Below are 19867 nucleotides of genomic sequence, written 5' to 3'. Positions count from 1 at the left end.
TGCAAGGTCTTCAATGTTTTAAAAAAACAAAAGGGTGGGGTAGCATGTTTACTGATTATCCTGGTTTGGAGGGGATTGGGCTAGACATTGTGTTTCCATTGAACAGCCATTTCATGTTCTTCAGTGTATGACATGGTAGTTCACAGAGAGTGTATCGTGTTCTTGCTCTCTGAATTGTGGCAATGTGTGTTTTTGTTTTATTAAATCTTTTAAAATACTGGGCTTGTTGTTTACGATCCCCATATATTCTTTGTTCTTTTTGGTGACTGGCTGGAACACATTTTTCCCCTTTGTGAAAATATTAGTGCCTTACTGAGGACCATGATGGTCTCCAGAATGGCTGCATTATGAACTGATGGGCACTTCTGAGCTTATGTTAGGCCTGTTGGAGAAAAGGACCCGAGGCTGTGTCTCAAAAATGAAAAGTAGATTAATGGTTTTTCAGAGGCTTTGTGCCTGTGTATCCTTGGTGACCACACTGGACTTTTCACAATTAAATGATGTCAGAATTGAAAGGGACCTTGACGATTGTCTAGTACAATCCATAGCCCAAAAAGAATCTCCACTAGAACCCACATGACAAGAAGTCATTGAGGCACTGCTTTGAAGACCTCTAGAGACAGAAACCCCACTACCTCCCAAGGCAAACCATTCCACTTTTGGATAGCTCTCATCATTAGGAAATTTTTCCTTACATTTAGGAAACTCAGAAATCATTTATGTCCTGGCCACGTAACCCTTTGTAGAGCACCAAGTACCAAGCACCATGTATTCTGATGACATTCAACTGAATGAGACAAAGCACTTAGACTACCTGCCTTCAGCAGTGCATCCTTATGTATAGGTGCCAACAGATTTTTCTCAGGCTTCTTTCCTTTCTGTGGCACTAGGCTAAGTTTCCCATTGACCTCAAAAGAGACTCCTTACATGGGACAGACCTACAATGTGTAAAGAAAGTTCTAGATTCAAGCAGACACCTTTTTTATTCAGAAAAACATACAGTGAGACTGCTATCCTAAAACTTCTGGTTGTAGAGTTTTAAAAGGTGCCATAGAAGGACCTCAGCCTCTAACTTGCCCGTCATCAGAACATTTCCATTGTAGTTCTGCCCCATATGAGTTGAAAGAACCTTTAAAAGTCTTAATTTGCCTTCAAGAAAACTTGGCCGCCCTAATGATACGAGTCCCAAATAAACTGTTACATGACATCCTATTGAACTTGGTCCTGTACATACAGTATCTAACAGCTCATCCTGTACTGTTATTTTTGGCAAGTCCACTATAGCATATAATAAATCATAGAATGAAAAAGCTTTTTGGCCGAACATTGTTCAGCCTGCTGTTAACGTAGATGACAGAAAGCGGTTCTGTTTTTAGACATCCTTTTACTAACCCAGCATTCATAATTTATGATTTCACTGTAAAATTCCTGCAACAGTACACCAAAAGTAGTGCTGCCCTTTAATTAAGTGCTCTCTGTAGGAAAAACGTGAAACTGATGTGCAAAACATATCTGCGTATACAGTGATTGATCGAGATTACATCTTTATGAACCCGGCCTAAAGCTCTGAACTTCCTGATGGGTAGAAGAGTCTCTGAGGCTACTTCCTGAGTGGGCCTGGTGGAGATCAGTCAGTGTTAACAATATTGGAGGCATTCCTAAGACACTTTTTGGAAACATTGAAAATGGAAATTTCCTTTGGAAAAGTCTGTCTCTACACTTAACCACCAGGTTGCTTGGACTAAATCCTCATTTTCTTGATTAGAACATACTACCAGATTTCACTTTGATCACTGATTTATAGATGGAGAGTGCCTTAGAAGCCATCTAGTCCAACCTTATTTTACAGATAGAGAAACTGATGCCTAGAGAAATGAAATGACTTACCCAAGGTAACACATGTAGTGTCAGAGCCAGGATTCAAAGCCAATTTCCTCCAACTCCAAATCCAGTGATTCTCTGCCTCACTTTACTATTGGGCCAGAAGTAATTGTTGGAGGGTGAGATTCTGATGCCACTTAAACATCTTAGAGTCTGAAAGAACTGGAGAAGAGGGACCTTTATCAAAAAGGAAGAATAAAGGCATCAGGAGGACTAAGAATATTTCTACTTTTTTATTATTTTAAAAAAATTTTTGAATTCTTTTTTTTCCTTGATGGGAAAATAGAGTATAATCAAATACTTTAAAAAAAATTTGTTTCAGAAAACAAAAATTCTAAACTTGCCTACACTGACTTCTTGCTGTACAACCCCAGATTAGTCCCTTGAAGCCAGTAGATATAAACTGCTTGTGGGTAGGGGCTATTTGCCAGCTTTCTATTTATATTCCCAGCACTGGTCACCCTGCCTTGAACATATCGAGTGCTTCATAAATGCTTGTGGAATTGAATAAAATTCTAGACATTAGTTTCCCCATCTCTTAAATGTGCACTTCACTCATACCTAACTTTCTGAAATTAGTTAAGAACAAGTAGTTCTGAAAGTAGTTAAGAACAAGTGATAACATCCATTAAACATTTTAGGTTTCTAAGGAAAAAAAGTAAAAATCTAAATAAATCTAAAAGGTTGATAGTTTGAGATCACCTTAATATTAACAATTAGAATAGCTAGCACTTGTATAGTGGCTTTAAGGTTTTAAGTAGCTAATATAATTTAATAATTAAATTTTGAACTGTAACAAAATTTATAGAATGTAAGTGGCTTATGTAATAGCTTTAAGGTTTGCAAAGCACTTTAAAAATATCTTATTTTATCCTCATAAATACCTTGTGAGGTAAGTGCTGTTATTATCCCCATTTTACATATGTGGAAGCAGATAGCCAGAGGTTATATGATTAATAAAGTATCTAAGGCCAGATTTGAACATGTCTCATACTCTATCCATGGGCAGCTAGATGGTACAATGGATAGAGCACTGGGCTTAGAATCAGGAAGACTCATCTTCATGAGTTCAAATCCAGCCTCAGACACTTACTAGCTGTGTGACCCTGGACACGTCATTTAACCCTATTTGCCACAGTTTTCTCATCTGTAAAATGATCTGGAAAAGAAAATGGTAAACTCCAGTATCTCTGCTAAGAAAACCCCAAATGGGGTCAGGAAGAGTCAGACATAACTGAAATGACTTAACAGCATACTCTATCCATGGTACCACCTGGCTTTGTAGGAGTTCAATAACTCTAAATTTAATAGCATTTCTAAGAACAATCTTAAAAACAAAACACTGTAGCCCCAAAAGGTATTCTGTTTAGAATTTTTTAAATTGCTGTGTGACTTTGGGCAAACACAAATCCTCACTGGGCCTTTGTATGAAAATGGACTAGATGGACCTTGCAGGTCCAGCTCTCATTAATCTATGATGAATTTCCTTTCTCCAGGTAATACATAACTGTTTAAAATTCATGTTCTCATTCTCGTTCTCTCTCTCTCTCTCTCTCTTTCTCTCTCTTTTTCACAGATTTGGTCCTGGATTAGTGATCTATTGGTATGGATTCATTGAGGAGCTGGATTGTAACCGAGAAAGAGGTATCTTACTCAAAGACTGCTTCCCCACCAACCTTGTCACCCTAGGCCAGAGCATCGCTCAGCCTTGACCATCCTGGAAATGACGTGAGGAGAAAGAGGTGAATCCGGAAGCAATTTGACTTTCCTGCAGTATAAATTGCTGGCAACATCTGCCCTGAACTTCAGCTGAACTCCTGCTGCCCGTGGTCACACCAGTACCTCTTCAGACAAATATCCAGAGTTTCTGTTTTGTTTCATCCCTTGTTGATGTGAGCAGCCAAGAACTACAGATATAACCCACTCATTATCAGCATTTCTGTCTCTGTCAAACAGTTGGTTTATAGATAGTCATAATCTTTCTTCCTTCCGGATGGTTTCTCTTTGCCTGTAGAACAAAAGAAAAAATGTGGAGGCTGAAAGGTGTGATTTTCAATTCTCCTCCTGGTTGCAGAATCACCCCCATTATTATTTTTTTTTCATAGTTTCTATTCATTTTATCTCCTTTTTTCTTCCCATATACATGCAGATAACCAGTATTTTATTAAGGTAATGGGCAGATCTAGTTCAAAACAAGGACTTCTTTCCCCTCCTCCACCCAAAAAGCTAAGAAATGATGTATGAAACTATGATTTCACTGTTAGCTAATACGGTCCATTGTCATCAGGTGGCACAGGGCATAAGGCCGGAGCTGTGCTTGGGAGCGACATTGTTCACTCTGAACAGAGTTTCCTGACTTGAGTGGCATTTGGCCAAACTATGAGCAGCATTTTATGTGAATTTCCTCTTTTTCACAGGAACATCTGAACATCAGAAGTGTTTATGGTGATCAATTTCAAACGTATTTTTCAGCACCACAATTACAATGCATCTACATTACACTGATGTTAGAGATTGACATTTGAAGGGAGACATCTTAGATCCAGTTACGGGTTCTGTCAAAAAATTATCTCAAAATATCCTGAGAGAAAACAGATATGTTGCCCAATGTTTGTGGTAATGAAAAATAAAAACCAAATTCTGCCTCCTATTTTCTGCTTGCCTCCCTGATTAAGCAAATTGCCCTAATAAACATGGCAACCTATTTGTAGTTTAATATCTATTTTCTTAAGTTTCGTTACAATCCCCACAATTGTGCTACAGAAGTTCTCTCTTAAGAATTGGACATTTTGAGCTGATGAGGAAATGGATAGAACATCACACAAGAAAAAACAAAACAAAAAACCATTCCATGTCTGGGTATTGTTTTAGTTGTCATCATTTTAAAGAAAGAAGAGAGGAAAGAACACTCTTCCCCCGTCCACCCCACTGTTTTCCTCTTTTAATTAGATACCTTGTAGAGCAGGTTTCATTCTACAAGCAAAATACCAAAAGATGAATTATAACCCTCTCATTTAGAAACCCAAGACCATCCAGTTACACCCTTAGCCTTAGTGAGTAGTCAAGGTGTATCGGTTTCCGTGATGACAGATTAATTTCTAAGCAGAGCTGTTCTTGTAAATATGTCGCTTTGAAAATATTAATTAAAATGTTACTTTTGCAAATGCCTGGAACTCATTTCCATTCCTCACCTTTTTCAAAGATTAACTCTGGTTTTGCCTTTTACCCTTCTGGCAGAAATCTTCAGATTACTGTAAACAGTATTGAGAAAGAAAGAACAAGAAAAGAATGGAAAAGACATGACAGTAAGATAACACAAGTTTTCAAAAAAGCAAAATGAAAAATTTCAGACCCAAACTTCTTTCTCTAGTGTGGAGGTCCTTAAGCTGGAAGCTAAGAATTTGTTTTTATTTGTTTTTGTTTTTTACATTTTGGTAACTGTATTTCCATCTAAGTGGTTCGTTTTTTTGTTTTGTTTCGTTTTGTTTTGTTTTTGTAATCCTATATATTTTACTTTACGCATGTAAAAACAATACTCTAAGAAGGAGTCCATAGATTTCACTAGAGCTCCCATGATCCATGGCCCCAAAATATTCAGAACCCCATCTTTAATATATAATGTTTTAAGCTACACTGTCTGATAGATAGATAGATAGATAGAGATATATAGATAGTGTTCATGAGATTCATTCACTGGAGCTAAATTTTCTTTTTTAGGAATAAGTTAAATTTATCTGAACAGATGCTGAAAATCCTGTTAGCCCTAGTTGAAGATTTGTTTGTTTTAAATTAAATAAATTTGTGACAAAGGTACACAAATAAAGAAGACTAGCCTTACACTTTGTATTTTCTTCTCCTACCTGGTACTCTGATATTAACAGGTTGTATGGTGGTATGGTGTTTTCGATCAAAGCCTCACTCTCCTCTGAATGAGGGAACTTTTAAAATTTTGCACATCTGCCTTAGAAAGGAGACTGGTAGAAATTGTACCTATTGTAGTAATTTTTACTGACCATTTTTCTCACTAAAAAAAAATTTTTTTGTAATTGGTTTACCTGCTACTTTTAAACCTTAGAAAGGACAAAATGTGTGAGGAGTGGTGGTGTGTGCTTGTAATCAATCTATGCCACCAAGGAAGAAAAGGCTGGCAATCACTTGAGGTCAGTTTAGAGCTGCAGTAAGCTAAGGCCCTCTTGGGTGTCCAAACTCAGTTCCACAGGAAAATATGAACTTCCAGCCTGGGCAAAATAGGGAGAACCAGGAAGGGAGAGGGAGAGGGGGAGGGGGAGAGAGAGATAGAGAGAAAGAGAGAAAGGAAGGAAGGAAAGAGAGAAAGAAGAGAGAGAGAAGGAAATGCCTCCCTCCAAACAAATGCAAACTTGTTATCTCTTCTTTAAATGCTGCAAAATATTCATTTGTGCATTTTTCTCAGTTTATCGAATGTAAACATCAACTTAAAGTAGAAGAAATGACTACTTTTTTTATATATAATGCTATAGTCATTAGAACCTTAACATTACAGCCAAATCCTGTTTTATGGAGTATTCTGCAGAATGTGCTAATGAATTATACCAACCCAGAAAACAGAAGTGCACATAAAACTGAATGATGTTCTCCCTGGCATATATAGACTTGCCAAGCATCTGCTCTCACAATGCCTCTAAGAAGCCTTGAAAATATTCACATCGTGTGGCCTAAGTATGGAGACACACTCTCAGTCCAACCCATATGATATCTGGACTTGATGGAGAGAATCTGCCCCAAAAACTTAAACCAGAGAAATTCTGGAAATCAGGATGATTTTTGCCATCCAGTGAGGAGGCCACGTCTTCTCTGTATTCCTATAAAAAGTAAGTAGGCCAAAAAAAAGGGAGCAAAATCAGCTGATACTTCAGGAGGTAAATATTTTCTTTTAGGGTCTACAGACTTCTGAATGACGGTATAAGGCTTTAGTCAGCCCTGGAGAATGAAGTCAGTTGTTGCTTTTGGGTCTAATGGGAAAGAGATCTGCATTAACTCTTTCAGACCATTAGGGGACCATTTATGCCCTAAATGAAATTTATCAAATGTTTCCTGGGAGACCCACATGACTAACATATAACCCAAAAGTTAACCATTAATTCAGACCCTGCTCATCAGTCAATCAATAAACATTAAGCACCTACTGTGTGCATTGTGCTCACCAAGGAATCAGGCACATTATTTCCTTTTCATAATAAGCAAATAACTATGTTCTCCTGTCCTTCTTGACTTGCCTCTTCTACAGACCCCACTGTTTTAATTCAATTAATATTCTTCCAGCTTGAACATGCCACTTCAAATATATTTCCATATCCTCTGGCCCTGCCCCTTTTGATCTCTCTATTCAATGTTTCCCATCAGTATCCTTTGGCCAGTCTTTCTTCCCATGTGTACATTAATTCTACTGTTTCTCATTATTTCTTAGCTCCTTTTCTTTCTGGAAAATGATCCTTGGATAAAACCGAATCCACTTCCTATAGTTAGAATACCAGATGATCTTTGGGCATGAGGGTAACTTAATATGTCCAAATTATTTCAAGGGATTCAATCCTGACACCCATCACCTATAAGGATAGGGATTGGCCCTCTGTTTTGATTGGTATGGGGAACTTTGGGATGAGGAAACCCTCTAACAATGCAGGTCAGCACCTCCTCCATAACTAGAGGCTTAGAGAGTTGCCTAGAGCCATAAGAAGTGAAACAACTTTATGCAGTATCACAAAACCATACATGCCAAAGGCAGGATTTGAACTCAGATCTTCCTGGTTTTGAGCTATCGATGCACTACACCATGCCTCATCAATAAAATTTCTAACCCAGATGAGATTGTAAATCACCAAATAAGGAATGAGGTCAATACCTAGGTGAATGCCTTGACTGAGGGATCCAGATAGGCAAGGTTTATTGTTACTGCAATACACATGTTACTCAGTTACAGTCATTAATAATAAATTTTCTGAATTATTTAATTATGACATCATTCCTTTTTCATTCAACTAGATAAACAATAAACATTTATTAAGTGCCTACTGTGTGTCAGGTACTACGCCAAGTTCTAGAGGCACAAAAAGAAGCAAAAGACAGTCTCTGCCTCAAGAAACTTACAATTTAATATGAGGACAAATGACCATTTGCAAATTGATCTTCACAGGTTCTTCCCTCCCCCCAAAACAAAACTAAAACTGCTTCAGAATAAAATGAGTCAAAAGAACACCCAGATTCTGGAATCAGAGGACCTGGGTTCAAATTCTTCCTCTGATACTACCTATGTGACCTTAGGTAAGTCATTGAAACTCGCTGAACCTCCGTTTCCACATCTGTAAAATCAGGAAATTAAAACTGGCCTCCAGGTTCCCTTCTAACCTCAGATCTATGATTCTACAAAACTGACCATTAAGATCTTTTGATTGGCTTCTTAGAGCTTCTAGTTCAGACTCGAATCATGGTTCCCTACAAAGGGAACCCAGTGACTGACAATAGGAGTTTGGCAGCAACTTTCCCTTTTGTAAAGGACCTGTCTATCTAGACGATCTGTATAAAGTAGACCCCGCTTGGGTTCAGGAAAGGTCACATGTTACACAAAGTTTGGATATTCTCAACGTGTTACTCAAAATCAAACCTCCTGTGCATAGTAAACATTATTTGAACCTGTATTTTTAAGAACTTGCCAGGATCCCAAAGATTAAATAAGGAAGATGTAATTAGGAACTAAATAATAAACAGACCAGCTTGGGTTCCCCTTGTGTTTTTTACTTTCCTGCTATTGTTTCATATACCACTGCTAGACAATGAGCTGCTTAGGTCAGGCACTATAAATTATAGTTTTAGTACAATAGTAATCCCCTAAAATTATTTCAGAGCTTGATCAAAGCACTTCAAAAAACCTATTTAAACTTTTCCACAGGGAAGGGGAAAGGGGGCAGGAGAGAAGATCTTCCGATGGTTTGTTTCAGTTAGCACAAAAAGCTTTGGTCTTGATGCGATAGCTGCACCCTGAGGAATTCCAAGGAATCGATTAAATATGCCATTTTCCAGGATAACCTGCTGCCTTGTACTATATCATAACACCAGGTTAAATGAATCCAACTGTTTGGTTTTTTTTAAGTAATTGTTTAGTCATTCTATTGAATAATATTTGAAAAAAAAATAGCAGACATGGGAAGTCACTTACAGTGTTAGGAAGAGGCAAGAAGGAACATTTTGAAACAATCTCATAGGTTTCTAAATATTTAGTTATGATTCTCAAAATATTTATTAGGGTTATGTCATTAGCTCCCTGTGCCATAGACTAAAATAGATAGTGGTGGGCTTTTTTTTTAATCACTTAATTTTTCATTCATTTTTTTGTCTGACCTCAGTTTCCTCTTCTGTAAAGTGAAGAGGTTGGATTAGATGATCTTTGATGTCCCGTGTTTTTGTCTGTGTGATGAATTCCTGCTATGAAAACTCCTCTACCAGTGAAGAATGCTATCTCCACTAGATACTATGATCCCACAGAGCCATCTGAGATACTTGGAAGTGAAGGGACTTATTCAGGGTCACACAGCTAGTTTGTATCAGAGGTAAAATTTGAACCCAACGTTTCTTGACTCCAAGGCCAACTGTCTATCCGTTCACTGCAGCATACTGTCTCATTGTCAGTGTATGGGAATTCAATTATAATCAGTATAACAGTCCGTTCTAGTTTTTCCGTAATGTTTCCCCCACCCCACCGCCACCCCCCAACCATTTGGGCCCCTCTTGAATTACCACTTGTCTTTAGTATAAATATATGGAAACCAAGCAAAAGCGTGTATCAACTCAAGGACATGGCGATACTTTTGTTGTTGTTTAGTCATTTCAGTCGTGTTTGACTCTTCATGACCCCATTTGGGGTTTTCTTGGCAAAAATACTGAACTGGTTTGCCATTTCCTTCTCCAGCTCATTTTACAGATGAGGAAACTGAGGTAAACAGGGTTAAGTGATTTGCGCAGTGTCACACAGCTAGGAAGTGTCTGAGGGCACATTTGAACTCAGGTCTTCGTAACCCCAGGTCCAGCATTCTATCCAGTGCACCACCTGGTGGTCCTATAGTGATACTACTGGGCTACAGAAAATGGCCGTACTTCCCGAGGAAAAGGATGACATTACTGTCAGGGTGATTTTTTTTTACTTGAAGGCCACTTTGAGACGCGAACATGAAATGAAATAAAGTCAATTAAGTGATAATTCAAGTTCTGGGTTTAATTGAGGGCTGAATGTGAAGCCAATGACCATTAACCTAAACCAGTCATTAATTCCCTGGAAGCCTCCGTGAATAGCGCTATTTCTCAACAATTTTTTTTCTTATTGGAAAAAAAACCTTTTGTAATTTTTACATGCACTAGAAACAGATGAATTCTACAATAACAATTTAGTTTGTCATAGCAGCAGGCTTTATATATTCCTTTAGTTTTAGTTGAAACATCTTCAGACCAAATGTATGATGTGTATAGCCAAGAGCACTTAATTGAATCTATGAAGGAAAATTGTTTTCAAGGACTCAGAAGACAGGTACTACGCTATTCCTTTACTCCTTAAAATGACCTAAGCAAATCAGCAGAACCAGTAAACTAGTTTCCCTAGCAGAAAAATGGGTATGTGCTTACTAGAAGCAAAGATAAAAGCATTGTCTTCTTTACTAGAAGGTACTCTTTAATTCAAAAACCTTTCTTAATACTTCTGATCTAAAAAAGGCTTGACTGATATCTACCTTGAAATGCATGTTTATTTAATAAATGCCAAGATAAACACTCATAATAGAATCATATTCAATAATTCAACAAACATTTGGTAAGTCACTCTCATATCTAAGGCATTATGCTAGACCAGGGGTGAGAAACCTGTGGCCTTGAGGCCACATGTGGCCCTATGGGTCCTCAAGTGTGGCCCTTTGACTGAATCGAAACTTCACAGAACAAATCCCATTAATAAAAGGATTTGTTCTGTAAAACTTGGACTCAGCCAAAAAGCCGCACCAAAGGACCTAGAAAGCCACATATGTCCTCAAGGCCGCAGGTTCCCCACCCCTGTCTGGGGATGCAAAAAAGAAAAAAAAAAGGTAGACAATCTCTACCGTCAAAGAGTTTGCATTTCTACTGAGGAAACAGCTCATCTGCACGTAGGTAAGTAAATACAAATTATACACAAAGTCATTCTAGGAAAGAATGAGTTCTGGTGCTGGGGAAAGGAGAAAAGGTAGGCCTTTAAGCTGTGCTCTAAAAACTATGGTTAAATGACTTGCCTAGGGTCACACAGCCAACAGATGTTGGGCTCAAACCCAGCTCTTCCTAACCCCAAGGCCAGCTCTTTATCCATCATGCCACTGCCTCTCTTAAAAACAAAGGGGGCGGGGGGGGGGGAGCAGCTAGGTGGCGCAGTGGATAGAGCACCGGCCCTGATGTCAGGAGGACTTGGGTTCAAATCCGGCCTCAGACCAAACACTTGACACTTACTAGTTGTGTGACCCTGGGCAAGTCACTTAACCCCAATTGCCTAAAGAAAAAAAAATTTCCAATTCGATAAGTTTTGGCCACGTGTAGTATGCTTAGCAGATAGCAAACTACGAGTAATAACTCTCAACTGGGTAATAGTCTAAGGTTTTCAAAGGACTTGTCTCACTATTAACCTCTGAAATAGGTTGTGCACATATTAATTAACTCCAGTTTAAAGATTTGGAAACAAAGACTGGTTAAGGGGGTGGCTATGGAAGGTTTACTGACTCCAACACCAATGTTCTACCTATTCACTAACCTTTGCCTCTGACAAACAGAATTTTGAGGCCTACACTTTACAGTGGATGGGCTGATGGAAAGAGAGGTCATGATCAGGGAGGTGGCAAATGCAGATTCAGTATCTAAAAAAGATGCTCTTTTTGGTCATTTGCCGAAAGGATCCAACCTTTGAGATGACACTTTCCATGAACTATCTGCCCATTTTCTTCAAAGTCATTAACTCAGAATATATGATTATTTGAAAATGCCAAAGGCAGTTGACATATTTCACCATAGTTAGGGGAGAATCATTCAGCTGGAGACATGAAGGAAACTGGAAGTTTCACATTTCTTATTTGCCCTGAAGGTTTCCCAGGATTGTATGCAAAAGGCCCCACAGGTAAACTGAGTATTGACTCAGTATCCAAGGAGAACTGAAAGTTATGGGAAGGTACATCATGTTTTCTTTTCTCTTTTCCTTCCCTCCACAAATACGTATTGAGCACACACTGCATTCACAGTATTATGATAGAGATTAAGAAGATATAAAATACATTAACATGGTTCCTATCGTCATAGAATTTTTAATCTGGTTAGGGAAGCAAGATATAGGAAAAGGGTCTAGACTTGTAATGTCATCCATTGGTTTAGGGAATTCCCAGATGAGGAAATTCCTTACACCACACCAGCCAGCACTTTCTCAACAACATATATTCTTACATTTCCTTGAGTCCTAAGTGGTTAAATGACTTGCCCAGGATCACATGGTCAACATATGTCAGAATCAAACAGCTCTTCCTAACCCCAAGGCCAGCTCACTGCCTCTCTTAAAAAAAAAAAAAAAAAAGATATACATAAAAAGTTAAAACAACAATTCAAGGCTTAAATAATAATTTAATAACTCAGGAGAGCCTTTCACAGCTTGATTTAACTTAGCATGATAGAATAAAATTCAGAAGAGGCTATCTTAAAAGCAACAAAAGTATATAAACTGAAGAGTAAATTAAGGTGGGAGTGACAATTCCCAAGTGTTTTATCTACACACATTCCCTCACTAAATAAACACTTGCTCTTCAGATTTTTGCTTTAACAAACAATAATGTATATCTAGCTTTCACTTTATAGAAAATTCCTCCTTGGAGGAGACATAAGATATTCATGAGAGAATAAGAATTTTTAATGGATTTTCACCCTATGGATAGTTTTAATAGAACAGATTTTTTGTGTATATAATAAGAAATAAGTATGTTTAATATGTAGTTTGTCTTGTTAACACATAAAAACACTTGTTTGTAATACTGATTAGAGTCCACTTTTTTATGTGATACTTTCTGGTTTAGGTGGGTTGTTAAAATTATATTCTCATTTTTGAAGTTATGTCTACTCATTTTTCTCAGTAACTGATTAGTTCTAATCTCAAAATATTTATTAAGTATAATGATGTTATAAATAACTACATAAAACTTTATCTTAAGGAAATCACAGATTCTTAACATGTTAACATAAAGATATTACTATGAGTGTGGTAAAAACTCATTAGAAGCGCAAGGGAAACAAAAAAAATTGCTATGATCAATAGCCATGTCTTCAAAAGAAAAATGGTTCATAACCTTTTTTTGTGTCATGGCCCTCCTGGGCAGTCTTGGCAAAGCCTATAGACCCCTACACATTATTGCCTGCATTCATAATTGAAGGAAATGCTCTATTTCAGTTAGAGTTTGGTAAAAATAAAGATGTCATTTTCTCCAAACTCATGGACCCCCTAAAATCTATGCCCAGAATCCTTACAGGTCTGTAGCCATCAGTTTAAGAAACCCTGATCTGCATGAAATATATCAACCAAACTTTGACTGTTTCCAACAGTTCTTATCAAAAATAGTTCCAAGTGAGAAATCCCTACATGAATGTCTAGCATGGATCTTGGAATTTGGGCGGTATTAGACAATGCCTTTCTGTTGGCAAGTTGAGCTGGGATTTCTAGGGTCTTCTCTTCCATAGTCTCTACATCATCTGGATTTTTGTTTTTCCATTTAATGTGAAAGAGAGATAGATATAGATTTATAAAATACAATTCAGCCTTGATTTTGATTACAAAGTTCAAATGATGATTCAAAAAACATTCTCCCAGATATGTTCAAATATTTTCAAGGTTGGAAGAAATTGGATATGCTTTATATGCTAATGCAATTTTCTTTAATATGATTTATATCTAACCATAAATATTTTGTTCTGAAAATTCTAATTGTATCAGTTCGTTAATTTCGCCCACCAAGATAATGGCAAATGTTACACATGAAAAATTAGTAACTAACAGTCTAAAATTTTATGATTCATATTAACCTAAACAGAAGAGCTCCAGTATGCTTTTAAAGTCAGGTATGAAAGTGGTTTATTGGTTGTTGGTGGTTTTTCCTTTTTTTAAGAACTTATGAGAAAGCTTTTTTTTTTTTCTTGGGGGGTTGTCTTTAGTATATGGAAAAGAAATATCCTAACAGAAGATTTTTTTTTTTTCAAAAAGGGAGAACAAAAGAGATGTGAGCAGCAAAATATACGTGAGTTAATTGAATTTAAATTCAAAATTGATTTGCTACTTTGGTAAATTTTTTTCTAGTCTATTTATTTCCCCTACTGCCCTTTAAAGTTTTCCCTTCCAAAGAAAAAACAGTGGAAGGACATGGGGAAAGAAAATAATGAGAATTGAGATGCATATCCTTTGCATTCTTTATTGTTTTCTAAGGAGCACATGAGAAACTAAAAATGAGTTAGGAAGGATTGATAATGCAATTATTTCCAAGGGAACTCTGAGGTATTTTATTGTTTACAAGTTAAATGGACAGCAAATACTATGTAGTTCTTTTAAGCTTAGAAACTCAACTGTCTAATATGGAGACTTCAGCTCTCCATCCTGCCTACCATACCCTTTCTCTCCCTTCTTTCCCACTGCCCTTGTACATGATTATGCTGTAATAATACATTTCTCAATATAGCATTTTTTAATGATGGATGTACCACATCATTACTATCAAAGTTATTCTCAATCGAGAATCCTCCTGAAGGAAAACACTTATTGTGTGAGAACTGACTGTTTCAAAAAATCATTCATTTCCTCCAGAAAAATGTTTTCAGGACAAGTTAGGATAGGGATAGGGTACGAGATCTATTTCATTGATATAGAAAACTCCTACCAATTCAAATAGGTATATTCTCTTCACCTTTATCACATTAAAAAGTTCCCTAGAGCACTGAGAGATTAAGTAGTTTACCCTAGCTCACACAGCCAATATGCTTCAGAGGCAGAATTTGAACCCAGTGTTTTTCCTGGCTCCAAAACCAATTCTTTATCTACTACCCCATAATATCTCTCTAAGATGGTATCTTTGTGAGGTTCAGACAGGACCATATTCCCGGAGGAGTTGTTCTCACATTCAAACTTCACACCTTCTCATCAGGTATATGCAAAATAGCTGTGTGACCCTGGGCAAGTCACTTCACCCTGTTTGCCTCAGTTTCCTCATCTGAAAAATGATCTGGAGAAAGAAATGGCAAACCACTCCAGCACCTTTGCCAAGAAAACCCCAAATGGGGTCATGAAGAGACAGACACTACTGAAAGGCAACGATAGCATATGCAAGAAAATCAAACTTGAAATTATTAATTTCCTAAGGGGGGTTGTATAATGGAGGATATAATTAGTCAGCAAAGGCAAATTCTAAGATAGGAACCAGATGTAACTGGTCTCTGTCTAAGTAGGTAAATTCCAGAGAGTCTGTTGCCTGAGACACACAGAGATTAGAATAGATCACAGAGAAAGAGATAGAAAAGATCTTAGAGGGTATCTGATCCAATCCATTCATTTTACAAATGTGGACATATAGGCACAAAAAGGTTAAGGTGACCTAAGGATATAAACTCAAGTTTTCCTCTGTCTAAAGACAGCACTCTATCCACTAAGCCACATAGCCACTCCTAAAGTTGAAAAGGGTACAATTAAAACCATGATTGCAACCCTGCTAGCAGGGACAAGCCAAAAATGATTACTGTAAATGTGCCCTAGAATTTCCCACTGCTGCTCTTTCAGGGTTAATTTGAACATCATTTGGGAGGCTAACCTGGGTCCATCTTTGAAAAACAGAGAGGGTTTGGAACAAGTGGGTCTATGATGTTTTTGAAGTTTGCAGCAAGAAGTCATTCTCATTTTATTTATTGTCTCAGAACTCCCCAAAATCAATTACAATTAGACTATCAGCCAATAGATACTTGGATCTATTATATACTATAGACCTTGTTATACATATAATAGACCTTGTTATTATGTAAGAGACCTTGGATACTGGTCTTTATACTAAAGGCCCATGCCCTAGAACAGAATTGGAGAAATTTAGTAACTCACAAAGACAGATTTGCAAATGATGGTGGAAAGTACTACCTATTCAACAGGAGCTACTGGAAAAGCTAGAAAGCAATTTGGCAGAAATGAGGTGTAGACTAGAGCTTTCTAATTTTTTGTGTACTAGACTCCTTTGCCAATCCGGTAAAGCCTATGGACTCCTCAGAGTAATGTTTTTAAATGCATCAAGGAATTATTATTTTTATTGTTAATTAATAATAATAATCATAATCATAATAATATTAATAATAATAGTAACTAGCATTTATGCAACACGTACTTTGTGCCAGGCACTGGGCTAAGTGTTTTATGGATATTATCTCATTTGATTTTCACAACCACCTTAAGAGGTAAGTGCTATTATTATCCCATTTAAAGTTGAGGAAACTAAGGCAAACAGATATTAAGTGACTTGCCCAGAGTCACACAGCCAGTAAGTATCTGAGTTCAAATTTAAACTCAGTTCTTCATGACTCCAGGCCCAGTACTCTATCCACTAGCTGCCTCAATTACAAAGGAAACTAAGTACATTGAAACACAGTTATCATTTTTTAAAGACAAGCTCTCAGACCCCAAGTTAGGAATCCCTGATGTAGAACAACTTATACCTTATTCTAAAATAAGCTTTAATGGAGAAGTAGCCTAATGTAAAAATCTATATAATCTTAAAACCTGGGGAAAGAGAAGAGGATGTAGTTTTCAGATATAAATTTTGGGGTAAAATTAATAACCAAGGAAAGAATAAAGAAGATCACAAAAGACTAACTAGTCAATTCGGATTATACAAAATCCAAATCAGTGTATCTAGCTTAAGAAGATGAACTGATTTGGGGGGGGGGGGGATTCACATCACTGCTCTCTGATAAAGATTTGATACATAAGATATCTTTAAAATTCCCACATGTGTAAGACCAAGACTCATTCTCCACTGGATTAAGTAGTCAAAAGACATGTCCAGTTTTCAAAAGAAGAAATACAAACTATAAATAATCATATTTTTTAAAATTCCAAATTATTCATAAAAGAAATGGAAATTTAAACAAATATTCTGTTTTACCTCTCAAACTGGCAAAGAGGATAAAGCATGGGAATAGTTTTCATGAGCCTGTTATTTACACTATTGGTGGAGCTATGGATAAGTCTATTTCACAAAACAATTTGAAACTATGCTGGAGAAGTGAACTGCTCCTTCCCCTTTGACCGGCAATACTAGTATTAGGCCTATATGAAAAGGTCAAAGATGTTAGAAAAACTCCATCAATACCAAGATATTTATAGCAGTCCTCTTTGATGTGGAAAAAAAACAAAAAAACTGAAAATAAAGTAGATACCCACCAACTGGGGAATTTCTGAACAAATTGTGGCATGTGAACATAATGAAATATTATTCAATGTGGTACACAAGGTAGATGCTTAATCATAGTTTAACTGAACTCAATTGTTGTACCATCTAAAAAATGACAACAAAATATGAAGGATCCAGAGAAATTTGGGAAGACCTGCATGAACTAAAGCAAAGCAAAGTAAGGAACCAATGACAACAATCATGTGAAAAGAAAACAAGGCTTTAAGACAGAAGACATAATAACCAGTCTTAACTCCAGAGGACTGAAGAATGAATGAAAAATAATTTATTAAGTTCTTTGTATGAGCAAAGCCTTATGATGAGCACTAAGGAAACAGTCAAACAATTAACACTTATTCATTGAGCACCGTGCTCCAAGCACCATGCTAAGCTAAGAGCTGGCAACATAAAGAAAAGTAGAAAGCCAGTCCCAGTCCCTGCCCTGAAGAGCATACATTCTAATGGGGAAAGATAATTCAAGGATGGAAACCAGATGGCAGGGTAGAGAAAGTCCTGGGGGCAGCCCAACAAGGAACGACGCCTGGGCATTCTCTTTAAATTGAGGTTCTGGAAGAAGTCATCCAATCAGAGGGAGAAGCCCCAGAGGCAGAGCACACTTCCAACGTGTGAATTCCGAGTCTGCACTGAGGCTTCAGGATCAAGACGTGGGCCATTGTAGAAGAAATCCAGAATGCAGCAGAAATAGATCCTGCTCTCAACATGCTCACATTCTAATTGGAGGAGCAACTGACTGATAATGAAACACACCTCCTTCCTCTTGGTGATGCATTCCAGGTGTGGAATAAGCCATATGCCTGTCAAATACATGTAATCAATGGCTTATATTTGTTTTGCTTAACTGTATTTTGTTACAAGGAAGAGTTTGTTTGTTTGTTTTGGTGGAAAGGAATTTGATAGTGATGGCTTTTTAAGAGCATCACATTAAAAATATATATTTTTTAAAAGAAATTTAGGATAAGATTTCTTCTGTGGCCAATTTGCACAACAATCTAATTTCCCTCTGCAGAGATGGGGGAGGGGGGTCAGATCTCATCATTACTTTCTTTTTTAAATAAATTTTTATTGATGTCTTTTATTTTTTACATCATCTTAGTTATCCCCAGTATCTCTCCCCACTCTCTTATCCAGAGAGGCATCCCATATTACAAGTAGTATTTTTTAAAGACAAAAAAGGATTTGAAAAATCAGCACAAGTGATTTAATTGAAAAAAGTCCAACAACACATACACCTATGGTCCTCTCACCTCAGTGAAAGGTGCATTGGGGGTATCCTCTCATATCTTCATCAGGATTTTGCTTAATCTTTGTAATTTTGTAACATTCACTTTTGATTATTTTGGTGTATGGTTCTTCTCATTTACATCTTTGTAGTCATGTTGTATATTGTTTTCTTGGCTCTACTTACTTCAGTCTGCCTCAGCGTTTGGAGATCTTCCCATCCTTCTCTGTATTTGTCACATATATCATTTCTAACAGCACATTAATATTCCATTATATTCACATACCACAATTTGTTTGGCCATTCCCCAATCAGCTCATCATTGCTTTCTTCCTCTTGCTGCGAAAGATGTGTTGGTAGACAAACAGAATTTCATAGATCGTTAGAAGCAATTGCCTCCATTATTTGGGCATCCATGTCATTAACTACAGCCAGAGTTTGGTTTCTTAATGGATTCTCCCACCCTGTAGATACAGCCTGCTTCTTCATGTCAGAATTCCAATAAGAAAGGTGGTCATTGTTGTCTTAAAGTTTGTCTAGAAAAAGACTACTTTCCAAAGGTTAAGGGATGACGACAGAACAAACAGGCCAAACTGAATGGCATGGTGTGATTAGGTGACTGTTTTCTCAGGCAGATGTCTAGTTTAAAATTCCTCTCTCAGAGGAGGAGCACAGAGACATTCAGCCTTGTTTCTTTTGATAGTGCTTACTTACCCTTTGCCATAAATACTACTTTGCAGGCACCACACAGGAACTGACGAGTATTTACACATCTGATTGACATCTGAAATCCATTCCATGGCAGATGAGCACCCTGAAGGTGCACAGGTTTGTCATAATATAAAAAGGTGTCTTGACGCTGATTGAATTACCTCTTCTGTGCCATTGTTAATTTAGTGAAAGGGAGCATAAAATACTATTTGAATTTGATCTTTGGGGGAGGGGGAAAAGGAATTCAGGAAAGCAACTGATTTGTTCCAGGATTGTTCTTCTGGGTGATGAACAGCATATTGTGACACTCTTTGGGGTATGTTTTAAAAGATGTGTCTTGAGTCAATGAACCAACCCCAAACATAAATCTCATTAGATCATAGGAGTGCTGAGCAATTTTTAAATAATTGAGCAAGCACTGATGTTGGGCTGCTCAGTAGACAAAGCCCAGTTTCCTAGGCATGTGAAGCCAGACTGAGCAATCAGACTCTCCCTGGAAGACAAAATCATTGCGACAATAATACTTTGCACTTACTCTGTGTGTGTGTGT

The 19867-nt window shown here is 37.3% G+C and overlaps 1 protein-coding gene across 7 annotated transcripts in view; it reads left to right on the top strand.

Moving 5' to 3' along the window:
* CUNH15orf41 (chromosome unknown C15orf41 homolog) overlaps nt 1–5045 on the top strand; it is a 263471-nt gene extending 258426 nt beyond the window's left edge. For 5 of the 7 annotated variants that reach the window (XM_027869993.1, XM_027869991.1, XM_027869995.1 and 2 more), the window contains one exon: nt 3458–5045. In XM_027869993.1, the coding sequence (XP_027725794.1) occupies nt 3458–3593 (136 nt within the window). In that variant the 3' untranslated portion in view covers nt 3594–5045. The remainder of the gene's footprint in view (nt 1–3457) is intronic. The other 2 variants (XR_003569815.1, XM_027869992.1) reach the window with 2 other exon arrangements.
* Nucleotides 5046–19867: the final 14822 nt, after the last annotated feature.

Source organism: Vombatus ursinus, unplaced genomic scaffold, assembly GCF_900497805.2.
Source record: "Vombatus ursinus unplaced genomic scaffold, bare-nosed wombat genome assembly UNPS02014794.1, whole genome shotgun sequence".
Lineage (NCBI taxonomy): Eukaryota > Metazoa > Chordata > Mammalia > Diprotodontia > Vombatidae > Vombatus > Vombatus ursinus.
The sequence above is the reverse complement of the archived record's forward strand: the minus strand, read 5'-3'. Positions and strand labels throughout refer to the sequence as shown.